Raw genomic sequence first — 16,830 nt, forward strand, 5'->3', positions numbered from 1 at the left:
TTAACGTCGAGTTTAAGCGTTGCCCACTGCACTTTGAAACAAAATTTAAACAAGATTCTTCCCGTAACAAACATGTTACTCATTTGTTACTCATAACGTTGTACTTTATGAATTAATTTTTAAATATTTGCGTTGTAATCCGAAGATATTTTCATACTAAAAGCTTTATCCTGTAGCGTTAGTTTTCGTGAATATTCCACCTTCTTAATTAATTTAGTTGACAAATTTAGCCGTTAGCTTCAATTAAACCAAATTTAAACAATTCAAGACATCAATAACGGCCCGACTCCGTATTATTTCATTAATTCAACTGCAATTTATTATTTTCTGCAGTTTGAAAGTAGAACATAATGTTGACCATCATCATCCGTGATTGATGCGCATCTATTCTTAAACCTGTTAAACCCGTACATGCCTAACCTCGGCAACACCAGTAAAATGTAAAATATCGCGAAAATAATGGATCCCCGCGAGGAAAATATTGGTTTATCCACCAAGGACGCCCTGCATCGCCTCTGCAAAGACATCGAGCATACCGTCAGCCAGTTCAACACAGCCCATAGCAAAAAGTACGTTCGCTGGCTTCCTTCAAGCCATTGTTGACATGTTACACAACCAGGTCTCAAACATAAACACCTAATCGCCTAACGTCCACCCTCGCCGCCCTTGTTTTTCAGACACAAAAGATCCTGGCTGCAGCGTTCCTGTCATCAGTCTAGTCACTACACAAACATCAATTGGATTTCAGCACTCTTCCTACTCTTGTGTGCCTTCTCACTGTTGCTGGTCTATGTATGCTCTGACGAACAAGACATCCTCATCTATGAGGCCTTACTCATTGTAGCCCTGCTCTCAGTTGCTGTATTTATTGAACTGTACGATAATAAATTGCGGCAGCACGAAATTGCCGACACAGTTTCACTTCTGGTCAAGCAGATCCAAGGACAAATTAACACAATCAAATGGAATGCAGCAAATTATCCAGAGTTGGGGACACCCTACTCACCTTGTGTGACTTTGCAATGGACATACAGGGATAACAGGGTGGTGAATTTGCCCTGGGCACTACTGGTGAAGGATGACATCATTATTGTCCGCCCGGGTCAACACAGTCCTGGGTATTGTGAGGCCCTGGACAAGTGTGACATTCCACTGCTTCACGCTAAGGAAGTGTACGGGCCATCACTACAAAATGCCAACGAGATTTTCAGTATTCCCAAGGCACGCAAGCCGTTGGAGAACAGGAAGTATCGACTGTTGGAGACGCCGTATCTGGATAACTTGAAAGTCGCCTTGGAGCAGGGTGTTGATCGGCCGATTACACCAAATAATAAGCAAAGGCATTTGTTGATGATCAAAGTCATAGAGCGGATACTGCTGCCCGTAGTGGGGTTTTTGATTTTGGTAATTAACTTCGTACGCTTTATGTATTTGGAAAGCACGGTGGGAAAAGCGTCTGTTCTGGACTTATTCCTCGTTGTGCCCACCAGCACACTGCTGCCGCTGCTACCAATCTTCTTCCCGATCGCGTGGAATGTCCTCAACTATATTGGCATGGCCATATTTAAGTCGCTCTTTGAACAGACCATTGACACCACCAGCACGGTGGATTCCACCACGGAGCTCTTCGACGATGCGGACGCAAAAACAGATATCCTGCCAAAGACCAACATCGACTACAAGTCGGTTTGGAATCATTTTAAATCAATCATGATGGGAAGGTCTTCCATTCTACCGCGAACAGCTAATATTCTGCATGTTCTTGGTTCCGTTACGGTAAGCCGTCTGGTTAATTGAAACATAAGTAATATTTACGAAACTTTCTGTATGTAGGCCCTTTGTTGTGTGGACAAGAAGGGAATCCTTTCCTGGCCGAATCCCACTGCCGAGAAAGTTTTCTTCTTACACAATTCCGACAATATATCTGATACCTCAAGTCTGGCGAACCTCAATGATCTCAATACGGATGGGGACAAAACCGCCGACGCGCAATTTCAGGAAGATGCGGGAACCTCAATCGCAGAGGTGTTGGACGTGACCTACAATCCAAAGGACCCCTTCAAGCTACACTTTGACGACATGAAATGGCACAAGCATTTAAATTCGTTGAAGCCGTTGGGTCTGGCCATTCTGCTAAACACCTGTAACAAGGACACTCAGACAACGTACATGCAATTCTGCTCGCACATCACTTGCGAAGCTATGTATAACGAAAATTTAGTTCCAGTCACAAATAGACGATGTCTGTGTGAGTTGGCAAGGGAAATCGGATTCGTCGAACAGGCGCAGAAGATCTTCTCCTTGGAGCAACAATTGTCTACGTTTCGACACTTGGTATGTGGACAATTTTGTAAATTGTAAATTAGCACTCCACGTATATACTTTCAGCAACCGGAAATGGTCCGCAGGGATAACAAATACGCACGCTCATTGAGCATGTCAACCAAATTAAAGTTTCCGTTTCCGCACATGTTTGCTGTGGTGGTAAAAGAACTCAGCAGCGGATCCATCCAATTGTTGTCGCAAGGAACAGCTGATATTATTTTAGATTCCTGCGTTGATTATTGGGACGGATATGACTTGTGTCCACTGACTCCCGGCGATCGGAAGAAGATCCAAGATTTTTATCAGCGCTGCAGCCTTACGGCTTACTGCACGGCCTTTGCTTACCGTCCCTTGTCGAAGGCAGTCAGTGATAAGCTCAGCCATGTATATTTAGAATTGCCTAGTGATTCTAGGCATTTGTATCAGTGCCACCGGAGCCCGACGCCGGTGCATTGGGAATGTCGAAGTGTGTTGGAGCCGAAAATTCGAACGGCTTTAGGTCCTTTTTACAGCACAGGTAAACAAATTCTAATGTTAATCATTTTGATAATATATATTTTTATTGTTGTTGTTTAGATTCATTATTGTACAATGAACCACCAAACTCGGAAGTGCAGGACGCAGATTCATGCTTTGACATGCAATGCAATCAGGTACTGATTGGTATGGTGACCATGCAGTACCAGGCCCAGGCAGATATGGTACACCTCATTGAGCAACTCGAGCGCGCCTGCATTCGGTTTGTGCATTTCAGCAAGGAGAACGAACTGCGGTCGCGCGTCTTCAGTGAAAAAATGGGCCTCGAGAGCGGATGGAACTGCCACATTTCGTTGCTCAGCGATCGGAATAGGTAAACCACACACCGCAACCACATCAGCAGCAAGTAATATATTTGTACATCGCGCACACCGCCCCACACGCAACATTATCGCATGCTTCTTGGCTGTTGTAACTGCGCTTCTTCTTTCCTCGCCCATTTTCATGTTCAGTTCGGTTTCTTTGGTTGTTTGGACTGCCTTGCGTACCTGATAGACTGATCGATCGATGTCTGATGCTCTGTTGTGTTTCTCTCTTACATTACTAACATGCGTCGACGACGTCGTCGTCGTCGGACAGAGCGGGTGGCGTGAGGAGCGCGCCGGCTGCGCATTTGCGCCGCAAGTCGCAGAGCGACCGCCGCCTGTACTCCATCGACACGCCGACAAACGAATTCAAGAATATTCGTGATAGGTATCCAGAACTATGTGACCTCTGCCCTCCCTACCAAGTGCCCCTTAACACAAAACCCCCCCAAATACACGAATCTATGTCACTCTTGCCTTGCATTTGGATGTTCTATGGCCTTTGTTCGATGATGAACCTGTGCGAGACACGAGTCCGTTGCCCGAACCCTTCTCTTCTCTTCAACCAACTCTCTATCTCTCGTTGGAGCGAACCTGCGTTGACGTGCGCTATTAATTCGTAGCAATTTGGAATCGTCCAGGACGATGAGCTTTTCAGCGCCGAGTGCCATCAACACCGAGCAGACGGTCGTCAAGTTCGACAACGAGGTACATTCGCTGGCGCCGCATGACGAGGAGCTGTCGCAGGATGAGCACGACGACGATAAGGACCAGCACGACTGGCAGAGCCTGAGCTGTCTCACCGATAGCACGGATCATAGTGCGCCAATTAACTTCGACATGAGCAATCGGGTAGGAAAATTATTCTGCTCCATATGTAAGGAGAAATCGAACAAAATTGATTGCAGGCAAAGTTACCGCGAGGCATCGATAAAATCCGACCACATATTGAACTCATTGATAACGTCCCATTGCTGGTATCCCTTTTCACCGACTGCACACCGTCCAGCACCAAAGAAATGTTGCATATCATGCAAGACTATGGCGAAGTGGTCTGCGTCATGGGGTCTTCCGCAAACAATGAAAACATGGGCATATTCCTGCAAGCAGACGCAAGGTAAGCAAAAAAAAAAAACTTTTCTCATACGATTACAATCCTTGTTGTAATATTTCAGCATTGGGGTAGAACCAATATACCCGCAAACCTGTCAGACCATGGAAACTTGTCATCAGACCGTCGAAGGCATGCTTTCGCCTATCGACATCTCTCGCTACCTCAACTCAATTGCCTGCTCACTCTCATTGAAGCGTGAGCACCCAATCTCGATCTTCCATCTGGTAATGGTGGCCCGCCACTACATGTGGAACCTTTGGAATACAACACAATTTTGGGTCTCCTGTTGCATTTCTCTGAGCATCATGCAGCTGGCGGCTGCGCTGCTTATGCTTCCTGCCCTCCTCACACCCGGCCACGTGCTATGGTCCATCTGTGTAGTGATCCCGATTCTCAGCATCTCACTCATGGGTACGAAGACCGATCCTGAAATTATGAAAAAGCCACAAGAGAAGAATCAGATCGTGTTCAATGCTGAAGTGGCCACCTTCGTCTTGTGGTTCTACGGGGCAAAGTTTCTGCCGGCGATCTTCGCTGTTCTCATCACGTTCTCGAGCATTTTGTCAGCGTATTGTTCCGAAATATGTACGCAGGAAGATTGCACGTGCCTGTTGTATTATTTACCGACGCAGACGGCGAATGCGACGTTTACGGGCGGTTGGGTGGACACCGAGCACAGTTTCACGCTGCGATACGCGCAGAATATTTGTGTATTGGTCGCGATGCTGCATTTTGGTAAGGCTCACATCTAGAAATGTTCGATTTGAAACTAATTCATCTTTCAGTTGTCATATCGGTTGGTTTTGTGCATCGTGAGCATAACATTTGGGCACGATCACCGCACACAAACATTCTATGGGTGGTCGCAATGGTCGCACTCGTCTTACTGCAGGCCATCTACAGTTTCGTCAATGTGGTGGACATTCCTAGCGCCAAACAGAAATATTTCGACCCGCTTATTTTAATCTTCGTCTTCTTGTCGCCGCTTTTAACGTTCGCGATCGCCGAACTTGTCAAGCGACATGAAATTAAGTAAGTTGCACTTAGACAGTACGTAAATTTTCTGATTTCATTCTTCTTTTCTGCTACAGGATGAATTTAAGACAACAAAGGCGTATTCGTTTGGAATTTGGCACGAAGCTCGGCATGAACTCACCCTTCTAGAACGCACCCACACACTCGACGCCAAACGACGCAACAGTTCTAACTAAATGTGTTCATTAAAAATATAACTCAACTCAAACTCAGCTCTATGTATATACAATTTTTAGATAAATGTTTAGGCTAAGTTTTAATGATTTAAGTACAAAGATGACTAAAGGTATGCGATAATGCGAGCGATGATGTGACACTGAAGTACGATATATGGGAGATGTGGACTGTTATTTTTGTGTATTTACTTTAAGTTAAAAAAAAAAAGAAACTAAACTGAACTCAAATCTTTGGTATTTACGAGCTCAACGTAAAATAAACCTGTGTGAACTATTTATCCTAAAGTTTGCTAACTAAAGAAGTAAACAGATTCCAGGACCTCGTCGATGTAGAAGTCTCCCGTCTTCGGCAGTTTTCGCAGCACTCGATTCAGCTTTCTCTTCGTCAATTCAATCACAGATCCATCATTTTGTATTTCACTGAAATAAAAAATAAAGTTAAACAACTATAGACGTCATCGCTTCGGGGGTTGAACTTACTCAGCTTGGTAGCTGTACTTTTCAGTTAAGAAATTTGATAAGTCTTCTAGGATTGGCTCCGAGTGCAACGCAACAAATTGTTCTCGGCAGACCTGAAAATGTTTTATAATCGCATTTTATTAACGTATAGGTGAAATATGCTATAAGTAACTGTCGGTTTAGTGTTTTATGTGTATTAATTTTAAAATTCGCAAATTCGTGATTTTCATTCATTACATTACAAGGTTCTAGAAAATTAGGTCGTAATATTTCTTACCTGATTCATAATATGCACCGTCGATGGATGCGTCCAATAACAATCATGAACAGAAACAAACGTGATACCAGCGCGTTCGCACCGCAGCGACGTTAACATCATATGACTAGAGTCCAGCGAATGAATAAAATTCGGTGGGAATGCGTTCTTCTGCTTCATGACATTCGGCTTCTCGTAGGAATCCATGTGAAAGTTCTCATACCCATTGCCCAGTTTCTTATACCGCAGATATGGTTGCACCACTGGTAGACCCAAAGGCGTAACCCATTCAACGTTCTCAGCGCAAACCGATGAAATCAACCTCGCGCACTCCGTGAACCAGTCCTGAATCTCCCTCGTTGACGTGAACATGGTACGCAGAGACTCAAAGGTCCGCGCAGTCAGATAATTCGACCCGGCCCAAACGAACTCCTTGGGAAATTCATCGATGTCTTTCAACTGCCGGGCAATTTGTAGCCGCGCACCGAAACGCGTCACGCCGTACACCGTAGTCATTACGGTTTGTTTGATCACTTTCCGTTTCACAAAGCCGTCAAGAACTTTCGCAATTTCCAGACCACTCTCAGCGTCTTTGCGTCGTCGTTCCTCCACAAGCACCACTACAGCGCTGTATACATCCTGTGGTACCCGCGCCGGGGAGAGATTGACACTAAAAGCACCGGCGCTGTCTCGACCCAGAGCGGCATAATGTTGCAGGCCATTGCAACTGCCATCCTGGTGGACGGGAAAGTGTGAGTGATATTCCTCCGGATTTGGAGAGCGAAGTGCGGCTGCAATTTCCATGCAACACGCTAGTGTTTGCCAGGGTTCTTCGCTCTCCGCCCACCATCGCTTACCATCCAACGGCTTATCGGCTGAATCAAGTACTTCCGGTAAAATACTGTTGGCAAACTCAAGGCGAACATCAATTGGATCGCGTTTCTTTAACCCGGTGAGGTTTACAAGATGTAGCTTAAGCCAGTCGAGACCTTTCGGACCCAATGGACGCGATTCGGCGAAAATTAACATGGATCTAGCTAAATCCGATCCAAGGTGGTTGAGATGCGGAGGGATGGGATAAACCCTACCGCGGAAGTCCATATTGTGTGGTAACCAGAAGATGTCGTCGCGGAACTGTAAATATTTAAATATTGAAACAATTAATTCGCATTGTTTAAGTTCATAACTTACATGATTAGCAAGGGAAAGTCGATATAAGCAATCACACCATAGCGAGTACATTTCGGCCTTCTTTCTTCGATACTGCAACCTCTGTCGAAACAGTGCGTGTTTCTGTGTCTTCGACATATCGGCCTGCGTAGCCGCTGGCAGTGGAAGTGATGAAGGCAATTCGGGAACGTCGAGTTTCGCGGAGCCACCATCCCGGAAAACCTTCATGATGACGTCGAGAATCTTCGTGTGCACCTTCCAAGGAACAGACGCAAGCTGGTTGAGAGAATCTAGGGTTGGGTACAATTGATTCGCCAATGCCTGGTGCATGCGCTGCTTTTGCGCTGTGGCTTGACTCGGCAGTCGCACCACCTCGCAGGGGGCTATCAGATAACCCCGTTTGTAACTGAAGTCCAAGGTACCGGCGGACACTTCATCGGCAATTCGTAGGCAGGAAATGTTAGAGTTTCAGGCACCGATGCGCGATACAACTTTGACAGCACCGGATGTGGCTTGACTTCTTCTTTGATAGCTCGGCCTTGTGTTCGGAATATCGTATAGAATGCCGGCAGGTAATTTCTGAACAAATCAACATTTCACAATCACATACACTTACATTCCAATAGGATACAAGTACTTACTTGTGTTTACTATTAGCCCTAAGTGAATTAACGTCAATCTTCAAGTCATGCATGATAATATTATAGAGAAACTTTCCGATGGCCATTAGAGCGGCAGGTGTCCATTCCTGATGGTCCATGGGAATCGTAGCACCTTCATGTTTAAAGCTGTGTTCAGCCCATTGCCACTTCTGACGTCCGTTCAACACATCGACGTCTTCTGGTAACACATTTAACTTGCGGTGCGACTCCGCATAGTTCTCGACATATTTGTTGTGCACTTTAATAATTTTATCAAGCACACCTGTCTTTTGTTTCTTTAGAACTTTATACCGTGCATATACCTTAGATCCTAATTCTCTGTAGAGCATTGTAGTCGTCGGGCTATATGTTTCGGAGCCTTGGGCAAGCTTCTGCGCCTCGTCGACTATAATCGTTATAATGTCCTTTACGGGAATGCTACGCAAATACAAATCGTTGTTTAAGGCACTGCGCTGTGCAGATAAAGCTAACAGATCGCGATTGAATGCTTCACCAGCTGCTGTCTCCCAGAGTTTCGTGTGTTCAGTCCATACCTCTCGATTGCGAAGTACTTCCTCTGTGGGTGCTGCTTTAGCTTCAATGCTTTTTACCTGCAACCATTGTATGTTATTATTAGAAGCAGTTAAATAAAAATAAAACTGGAAAAAGAATAAAAACGTAGGAACTTACAGTAACCATAACATTCCTCTCAATATCCACTTGCTTCTGTGTTAAATCCGTAAGCATCTGCTTCGAGAAGATTCCAGGCTGCCCCGGCTTGCACTCCTGCAATCCTTTCTTCTGATCCTCATGATTGAGCTCGTTCAACAAACCATTAATATAATGCACGCTTGGTTCCCAATATTTGGGCTTATAATTAATGTCATGCGTCTCCATCGCGCTGATCACTTTCTCCCTCTGATCGTATAGAAATGTCGCTTCATTCATGATTCGATCAAAAGTGATTTCATTCTGCAGCGCTTCTCTTGTATACATGCGAATAAACCGTGTGTGACTATCGTTAAAATTCACGCGCCCGATGCATTCGAAAATCGCCGCATAACTCTGAACGTTTAGTTTCACGCCTTCTTCTTTTGCTAAGCTGAGGATTTCTTGCAACCGACGAAAGTCACCTTTCGCCGCAAAACCCTTCAAGAGAGCGTTGAATACGTTGACGTTTTTGATCGGCGGGTAGCGCTCGCTTTGACTCTTGCCAAGTTTGCACTTATGCCGATAGAAAGTCAACGCGTTCAATCCACGCTGAGGATTCTTCAACCCCGCACACACTTCGATGTAAGCGGCGAGCGTCCTGGCAATGACTTCCTCGCGCGCACGACGATCACCAGTGAATTTTTCACGTTTCTGTTTGTTTTCCTTGAGGATTTGTTCAACAATATCCGGCGTCTCGGTGACTTCTTCTTCGACTATCTCAGGCTGAAAGGGAATTGTTTTGACACTGCAAACAATAAAATATGTTTATAAATAGAACACAAATGACTGTATATACATACTTGTGTAATAATTCATCTGTGTGTTCAATAACAGCCTCCATTTCCTCATCAATCTCAGTTTCTAGCTGCTTGTTAGATATTTTTAATTCGGGCTTGACAATGTTAATCTTGGGCAGAACTGGGACATTTTGCACTTCTTCAAGTAGTGGAATATTTGAGAAATCAGCAAGATTATTGTAAGAATGCTCAGTGTGGCTGCCAGCAGGATCTGCCTTAAGAAAGTGCTTCAATTTATATAATTCATTCAGCTTCAAGTTTGTCAATGCAAGCATTTTAATATCATTGGGCTTCAGATTTCGGATCCGGGCTTTCACCTCTGATGCTGATGATTCATTTACTGTAAATACAAGCAAATTAGGCACACAAATTTAAACTTATTAGACCTAAACCCAACCAATTAGCATGTCAGTGTAGTTCTTTTTGGCAATCCGCTTCTTTCTGCTCTTCTTGGGCGCGATGTGAGGACTTGTATTCGTAGATTGGAACAACACTATAAAAGAGATGCCATTTGAAGAGTTGTTGCATAATTTCATAGGGAACTTATGCCGATGAATGCGGTTTTACCTTGTGTCTTGCTTGCATTGTGGATGCAGTTGCAGAGGTTGCACGTTCGTTCGTTGATGAGCGGGGTGTGGGCAAAGGACACGCCTCGCAGAGGTTGAATATTCGTACTCCGTAGCTTCAGGAGTCTGTACATGATTAAAACTATTCGTAATTCTAGTATTATTCGCTTAGAAACGTAAAAAATGAGCCGGAATGAGGATTCACGTGTTCGGTACCGTACATACACATGCTTATGTAGGCGACCATGTTGCATAACTGACATTTGACATTTTAACATCTTACAGGATGTCTCGTTACTGTGCAAAATTAAAGTTTTAGCCAAGTAACAGCTACAATAATCATTGCATCATAATGTTAAGTCATGTATTTATAATGTATTTGTCTAAATTATAATAAAACCTGTTTATTGTTTTGTTATTTGGCGTGTTTTATATTTTGTCTAACTATAGGCAACCAATCTGACACATGTTTAAACATTTGTGTAAAAATTTCAAATTTATCATAATAATAACGTCTTTATCTTTTTATTTCAAATTAATTATTAATTGTTTATAAAAAATGTACTAATTTAATAAAAGTTGAGCAAAAAAAAACTATAAAGTTATAAATAGTATGCACATTTGACTAAAAAATTAAAAACATCTCCCGAAGGAGTAATTTATTTTTCCACAGCTCGCGTAATGGTTTAGCCAATTAAAATAGCAACATTAAATTCCCAAATTTAATCTTTCTTTATACATAATTAAAATTTGACAAAAACAATAAATATATTTTACTTCATTCTAATCTGGTATCAAGCCTTGTTAATTAGTTTAAACCAATTTTTATTTAACACAATTCTATTAATGCACGGAACAATGGAGTTGCATTAATATCATCTGGAAATTTATTACACTTAGGAGACGCTGCTTCCGGGATAATTTATTGCGCGCGCGCGTAGGTGAAAGTGCAAATTGTGTCGCGTTCTTTCGTACTTTGGTCGGAGTTTTCTCGAACGCTAATTAAAATTTATTAAAAGCACGAATTTCCATTTTTACTTCAGATTTGATTACGACACAGTCGATACAGCTTGCATTTTATTTTTAGCGATAATTTAGAAATTACTGTAAAAATAAAAGAATGAGGCAAAGAAATAGTACAATCGAGAAACCAGTGGAAATCTGAAACAGAAAAATAAGAATAACAAAACTCACATCAAGTACCACCATGACAATTCTGCAATTCGGCAAATTTTTGACAGGTGGCGTCAGTGCTTTTCAATTATGACTGACAAGTTGTTGGGATTTATCGTTGGAATTGGATCTAGTGCAAGAAAAGCAAGGGAAAGAGCTGACTTTGCACTCTCACATTTTCATAATTCGCGTTCAGTAAAACAACAAAGCAAAACAATCCGAAGGGAATACAATTGCCGTTAAAGAGAAACCAAGATGCTCAACCAAGGCATTATTTAAAGATAGTTCAAAAAACTGCAAGTAACAAGCATCTAATTTCTTATTTATATTATTTCCAGTCAAATGTTTACCTATGTTGCAGTAGTTTGACCCAGTCGATACACAAAATTACGTTAAACATTTGCAGCTGAATATTCTCCCAGAAGTTAATTAAATTCTATTGGAAGCAATTATATGCTCTTCCATCCTGACATGTTATCCCGTCTAGCTTGCTTATGTTGTTTCCAGTTATATTCCGACTGTTTTTAAGTGCGCGATCGATAAGCGCGATTGTAATGAGCGGATGAAATACTGGAAAGCTGGAAGAGGAAACAAATTTATTATTTCGTGAACGGCTTTACCGGTGCGAGAAGTAATGGATGCTTACATCTACGAAGCGGGCTAATACGCGCGTGGCGGGGTCTGCCTGCATAAGTAAGACGATTAGAATTTAATTTGAATTCGGTGTAATGGGCGACTGGGGCGTTGCTATTACGCCTAAGCATTTTAGCACGGTGTATTATGTGTGTATACATTCGGTATTAATTGTGCGACACGGTTGCCGTGCACACTTCCAGTTCTAGTTTTAGTTCCGTCTGTACTCCGGGCGGAAATGAGCACCCCCGCTCACCTGCGACCTACGAGGGAGGAGGCATATGCTAAGCACCTATGCGCAAACGGTGCATGCTGGGAAAGCACTCGTCCGAAAGCAGGCGAGAGGCGCTCGCTTAAGCCGCAAAGATAAATATATGTCGGTGTGCATTGTTTGCAATCGCGCGACCAGAAGCCCAACGCAAACATTTCGATGTTGTAGACGCATTCTCGATAACTGAATTAAAACACCCGGCTGGAAGACGTGGCGCGCATTAAAACGCGACGAAACTAAGTAAAACATCGACTTTAATCGCGTTAACATTGCGCTGGGCGGCAGTTAGCGGCGGGGCGCGATTCAATCCCGCGGCGAGCGCACTTTTTCGCGAGACGCGCGGCGCAAATTCCGCATTGCAAAGCGAATAATAAAACAAGGGAAAAACGACAATGTTAGCGTTACGTTTAATCACATTTGCGTTATTCGCTTCTTCCCCGGCGTTCTTCCGCCTGCCGCCCTCGCCGCGTTTAATTCCCGTCTGGCCAGTTCCCGTCGCGCGCCCGTTATACCTACTAAAAATGGGCACTTTATCGTTGTCAGTTTTGCTTGACGGCGAACGCATTAAACAGCTTCTTGAGCGCACGACGTGGCGACGGCGCGACATGGCGAGGATTATAACTTTTACTTTCTTAATACCATTTAGTCAACTGACTATCGCCGACGCTAACTGGCAATTGCCGACTCGTAATGAAAGACCTATTCTTTCTGCGATCGTCGGGCGCGCGGCTTAGGGCGAATGCGCTCGACTTCATCGCGGATGAGGATAATTCTTGCGAAATGGATGACGAAATGAAAAAAATAACTTTTGCTTAACTGTTGCTTTGGCTAGCAACGAATGAGATCAGTTATTCAGCACTTTTATTAATGCCAGCACATCTGTCAGAAGTTTTAAAATTACGATCTATATATAAATTAAATGTTAATTTTCCTTACAATTGGTTTCATATTGCTAAAATTACTGATTAAAATGATTTTTTTATTGAGAATATTTTTATTCGAGTATTTTCTTTGTAGAGCATTTTACATATTCGTAGAAATTATTATTTTATTGAAGAAAGATGCTTTTTATTAAATTTTCGTCGTTTTGACATTTGACAAGTTTTCAGTTCCGCCGTTGAAGACACTTTCTTTCTTTGCTTCTTTTTGGCTTGCATTAGAACGGTATAATGTGACAAAGAACTATATTTAGAAATTCAATTACAAGCACTTTGCTATAAAATGAACAACATATTATAAAATGATTTTTATGAATTGATTTTCTATGATTAATTTAAACTGAACCAACAAAGTCGATGTTTTCTTAAGGAATGCCTATGAGTTTGCGTAGGGTTGTAAAACTTAAATTACTAACTAATTCTGCATAAGTTTATTGCTGCCGTCGAGAGTGCATCACCCGCATACAATCCACGTTAAGAATGAAAGAGTTCACGCTGGCACTCTGCGGCGACAACTTAATCGAATTTCTTCCGCGTTCGACGGTGGGCTGGTATCTTGGAAAGAGAAGCCACCGAAGTTTATGTGAAAGGCTTCGCAGGTTGGCCGCGGCGATAAGGCATGAATGCGATTACACTAAATACGCGCTAACTGCGAACTTCGCCGCGACACGAAATTAACATATTTTTGCAAGTTTGCGTAACGCGCCGAGCAACATGTTGTTATGGCAATACGAGACTGAAGGCAGCCTAGTCTGATCAAACTTAATATGCCGTAGGTTGATAAAACTTCGTGTAACTTTGCAGTAAATAATTGCTTACTTTAGACGCGCGCGCGCGCTCCCCGATGAACTGAGTGCATCCGGTGCGCTGCGTATTAGACGATATGCGCTGGGCGTCGTGGGAATAGTGCATTTTCGATCTTTCATTACACGACTGAAAGTAGCGATGCGTTCAGGAGGTTTATGCGCCTCGCCGTCGCTGGATTTACTTGTTATTACAGCGAGACGCGAGGTTAAGCTTATCGATTCACCTTTCAGAGGAGGTTCTTTTCCCTATACTGCGCCCTTGCAGCCACGTCGGAGGCGTAGTGCGCGCGATCGTATTGCCGTCGCCAAATAACTTGATTATGTTGCAGCAAGCAAATACGAAGGACTGTTCGCTAGATTTGATTTCGGCGCCGCATCCTCTCCATTCCAACATTTTTCGCGAATCGCAAAGCTTGATTTGTTGACCAAACTGAAATCACGGTGCAGGGTGGTGGCAGCGGCCAGGGGCAGTACAAAAGCAATTCAATTATGTATCGTGCGTCGTGACGTACGCGTAAGTACTTCATTGCATTCGCCGGGCCGAGACCACTGGTCGCTCGCTTGATCTAATGGGCGCCCATTTCCACTAAAGGGAATACTGAAAGCCGGGACAACGCTCGCCGCCCCACGAATGTGTAGTAAGAAGATAGCCTCGAGAACAAAACAAAAAATATATATATATAAAGCTACTTCAACGTAAAGTCCTTTGTGTGCTTTTAGCGTTATCATAAATTTCATTTAACTCTTCGCCCCGGTGAGCGCCGCCGTTGCCGCCACACGCCGGACGCGTACCGACTCGCTCGACATCCAATTTCTTTGCGAGTTAGCGCCGGTTGTGGCCTGGTGCGCACTCCAGAAGCAAAGAACATCTCAATGCCACCATCGAGGCGACTCAGCTCACCACGCCGCAGTGCGAATAGTTTACTTAACAACGGTTATTGCTATTTTCTATTATTGTCAGCGCTTTGTTACGGTTACGATTATTGCCGGCCGACGTAATTGCCGCTTGATAAAATCAACTCGAGCGTACGAGATGAGCCGCAATTCCGACGGCTGGGCTTGTAAACTGCAACTGCAATCATTGCGTTAAGGCGCACTCTAATCATAACTGCAAATACATAGCGGCTTTTTCGCCAACAGGTTTTCATTTTCAATTTTGGCAGTGTAATCTTGCCTAAATGGCAGAGTAAAATATTACGATTCAATCACAAGTTGATTGTTGGCAGTTGAGTTTAATCCTGTGAATCGTAGATCCATATCCAAATAGATGACATATACCTAAGTATCTGAGTCGGATAAATCACTATTTATATGAAAGTTGTGATTGTAAATAAAGATAAAACTAAAGCGTCTGAGTGACATTGCTCATTGCACTTTAGATGAAACTGGGTGAATTTAACCTTTTTTTGTTTGTATCGGCCAGCTTCTTTTTTACTAACTGTTTGACAATTCGTCAGATACGTCAGACACGTGTCACAGCAAGTCGCGCATCGTATTTTAAAGAATTCTTGTTAATCAGTTTACTGACCCTAACATGGATAGACATGGTTCTTGTCCTTGCGACAGCACAGGCTTCTGTAGATTGAACATCGATTTGTTGAATATTATGATCTTGAACAGCCTCTGAAGCTCTGGTTTTGGTTGGTCGTAATATTGGACAAAACATTCCAAAAACCCAAAAAAAAATTGAAATGTTCTCATTTCATGAATTTCAAGAAACATGTACATGGGTATATGGTTCATTGGTATCCAGTGTTAATTATTCTGAAAAGAGCGGAACCACTTTGCTTGGATGGCGAGATCACTACCAGTAACATAGAGCTAATTAATTTGATAAATTAAATACTTTTGTGTTATTTTATTATTTAATTTAAGTCTTTTTCTTCTTCAGTTAATGACAGGATATGACTCAGTCATATATAAATTGTGATTTGTCAATGGGTTGCAAAGCAAGTACAGAAGATTACTTGTGTCCCACAAGTAAAAATCACTTCTGCAGACATTTCAACGCCCAAAAACTACTGACCATCAAAAATTTACTTTAAAATTTACCCAAAATATTTATACCCAATACCCTATTCAAAATGCTAATTCCATATCCCAAAAATATACAGGAAACGTGCCTCCATGTGATATTCAACAGCGTGCACTTTTAACCTTGGCGCCAAACTCGGACCGAGAATTTTCCCTTTTTAATTGATAGATTACGCTAGCGCGACAGCGACACTTCCGCCCGATCTACATCAGCGTGGGCGATCTGGCCGGGGGCGGTGCAATCCGTTTTCATGTGTGGACACGTTGACAGCACAATAGTGGGCATTGTACGCGATGAGTGCGAGCGCAAGTATAATCGATGAGTTTTTAAGCTGTTCGAAGGCCGAAAGTCGCGGCCGGAAGACCGATATTTCCGTGGCGTTTTTTTTTCTTCCATCTTGCGTCGAGCCGGGCAAGATGTGTGTTATATCTTTGTTCTTGTTTGATTCGCGCGCGGCGATAAGGCACGTACGCGTAGCTGAATTTATTATCGTTATGTGCGCCGCCTCCGCCCCCGCCAACGCTTGAGTAATGTTTCATTGCTTCGCATTGCTTTATTATTGAACAGTGTGCATGTAGATCGTGTGTGTTCGTGCCGGGGATTTTAATAAATTCCGCGCCCTGCTTATTTGCGTTCGAGGCGAAGCAATTCGGGAAGACACCCCACAAAAACAGACGAAAGTGACATCGTAAAGTTTATCATAAGGGTTGATTCGAAGTTTAGCATTGCTGTCTGTGTTTTCGAGTAAAAACAATAATCTATCAACTTGCTCAATATTATAACATAAGTTTTCCTTTCTTCGTATCTAAATGAGAGTTCTATTTTCAGAATATGGATAGAAATTAAGTAGAACAAGTTCTTATGCCACGTTTTGTAGATGGT

General features: G+C 43.0%; 2 protein-coding genes across 3 annotated transcripts; one reads left to right on the plus strand and one right to left on the minus strand.

Annotated features, from left to right (window-relative positions):
- The first annotated feature begins 231 nt into the window (after positions 1 to 231).
- l(2)k05819 (transmembrane protein 94-like protein l(2)k05819) lies at positions 232 to 5,714 on the plus strand. Of its 2 annotated transcripts, XM_065308337.1 has the most exons (11): positions 232 to 569; positions 678 to 1,776; positions 1,834 to 2,334; positions 2,389 to 2,842; positions 2,902 to 3,175; positions 3,442 to 3,555; positions 3,791 to 4,019; positions 4,076 to 4,284; positions 4,343 to 5,016; positions 5,067 to 5,313; positions 5,373 to 5,714. In XM_065308337.1, the coding sequence occupies exons 1-11, from the start codon at positions 460 to 462 to the stop codon at positions 5,443 to 5,445; spliced, it is 3,984 nt and encodes a 1,327-aa protein (XP_065164409.1). In that variant the 5' UTR covers positions 232 to 459; the 3' UTR covers positions 5,446 to 5,714. The 2 variants fall into 2 exon arrangements, with proteins under 2 accessions (XP_065164409.1, XP_065164487.1); XM_065308415.1 differs by lacking the exon at positions 3,442 to 3,555 and having other exon boundaries at positions 233 to 569.
- On the minus strand, positions 5,711 to 10,332 carry PolrMT (mitochondrial RNA polymerase). The gene is given in 10 exon segments (XM_065308524.1): positions 5,711 to 5,912; positions 5,973 to 6,064; positions 6,229 to 7,341; positions 7,399 to 7,775; positions 7,778 to 7,956; positions 8,019 to 8,629; positions 8,709 to 9,474; positions 9,530 to 9,866; positions 9,924 to 10,019; positions 10,094 to 10,332. Coding segments are annotated over 10 exon segments (3,834 nt in total). The 5' UTR covers positions 10,227 to 10,332; the 3' UTR covers positions 5,711 to 5,782.
- Positions 10,333 to 16,830: the final 6,498 nt, after the last annotated feature.

The sequence above is a fragment of the Atheta coriaria genome, unplaced genomic scaffold (genome assembly GCF_025399875.1).
Source record: "Atheta coriaria isolate IRGN ID8LTWV9N9 unplaced genomic scaffold, Caltech_Dcor_3.1 hic_scaffold_1_pilon, whole genome shotgun sequence".
NCBI lineage: Eukaryota > Metazoa > Arthropoda > Insecta > Coleoptera > Staphylinidae > Dalotia > Dalotia coriaria.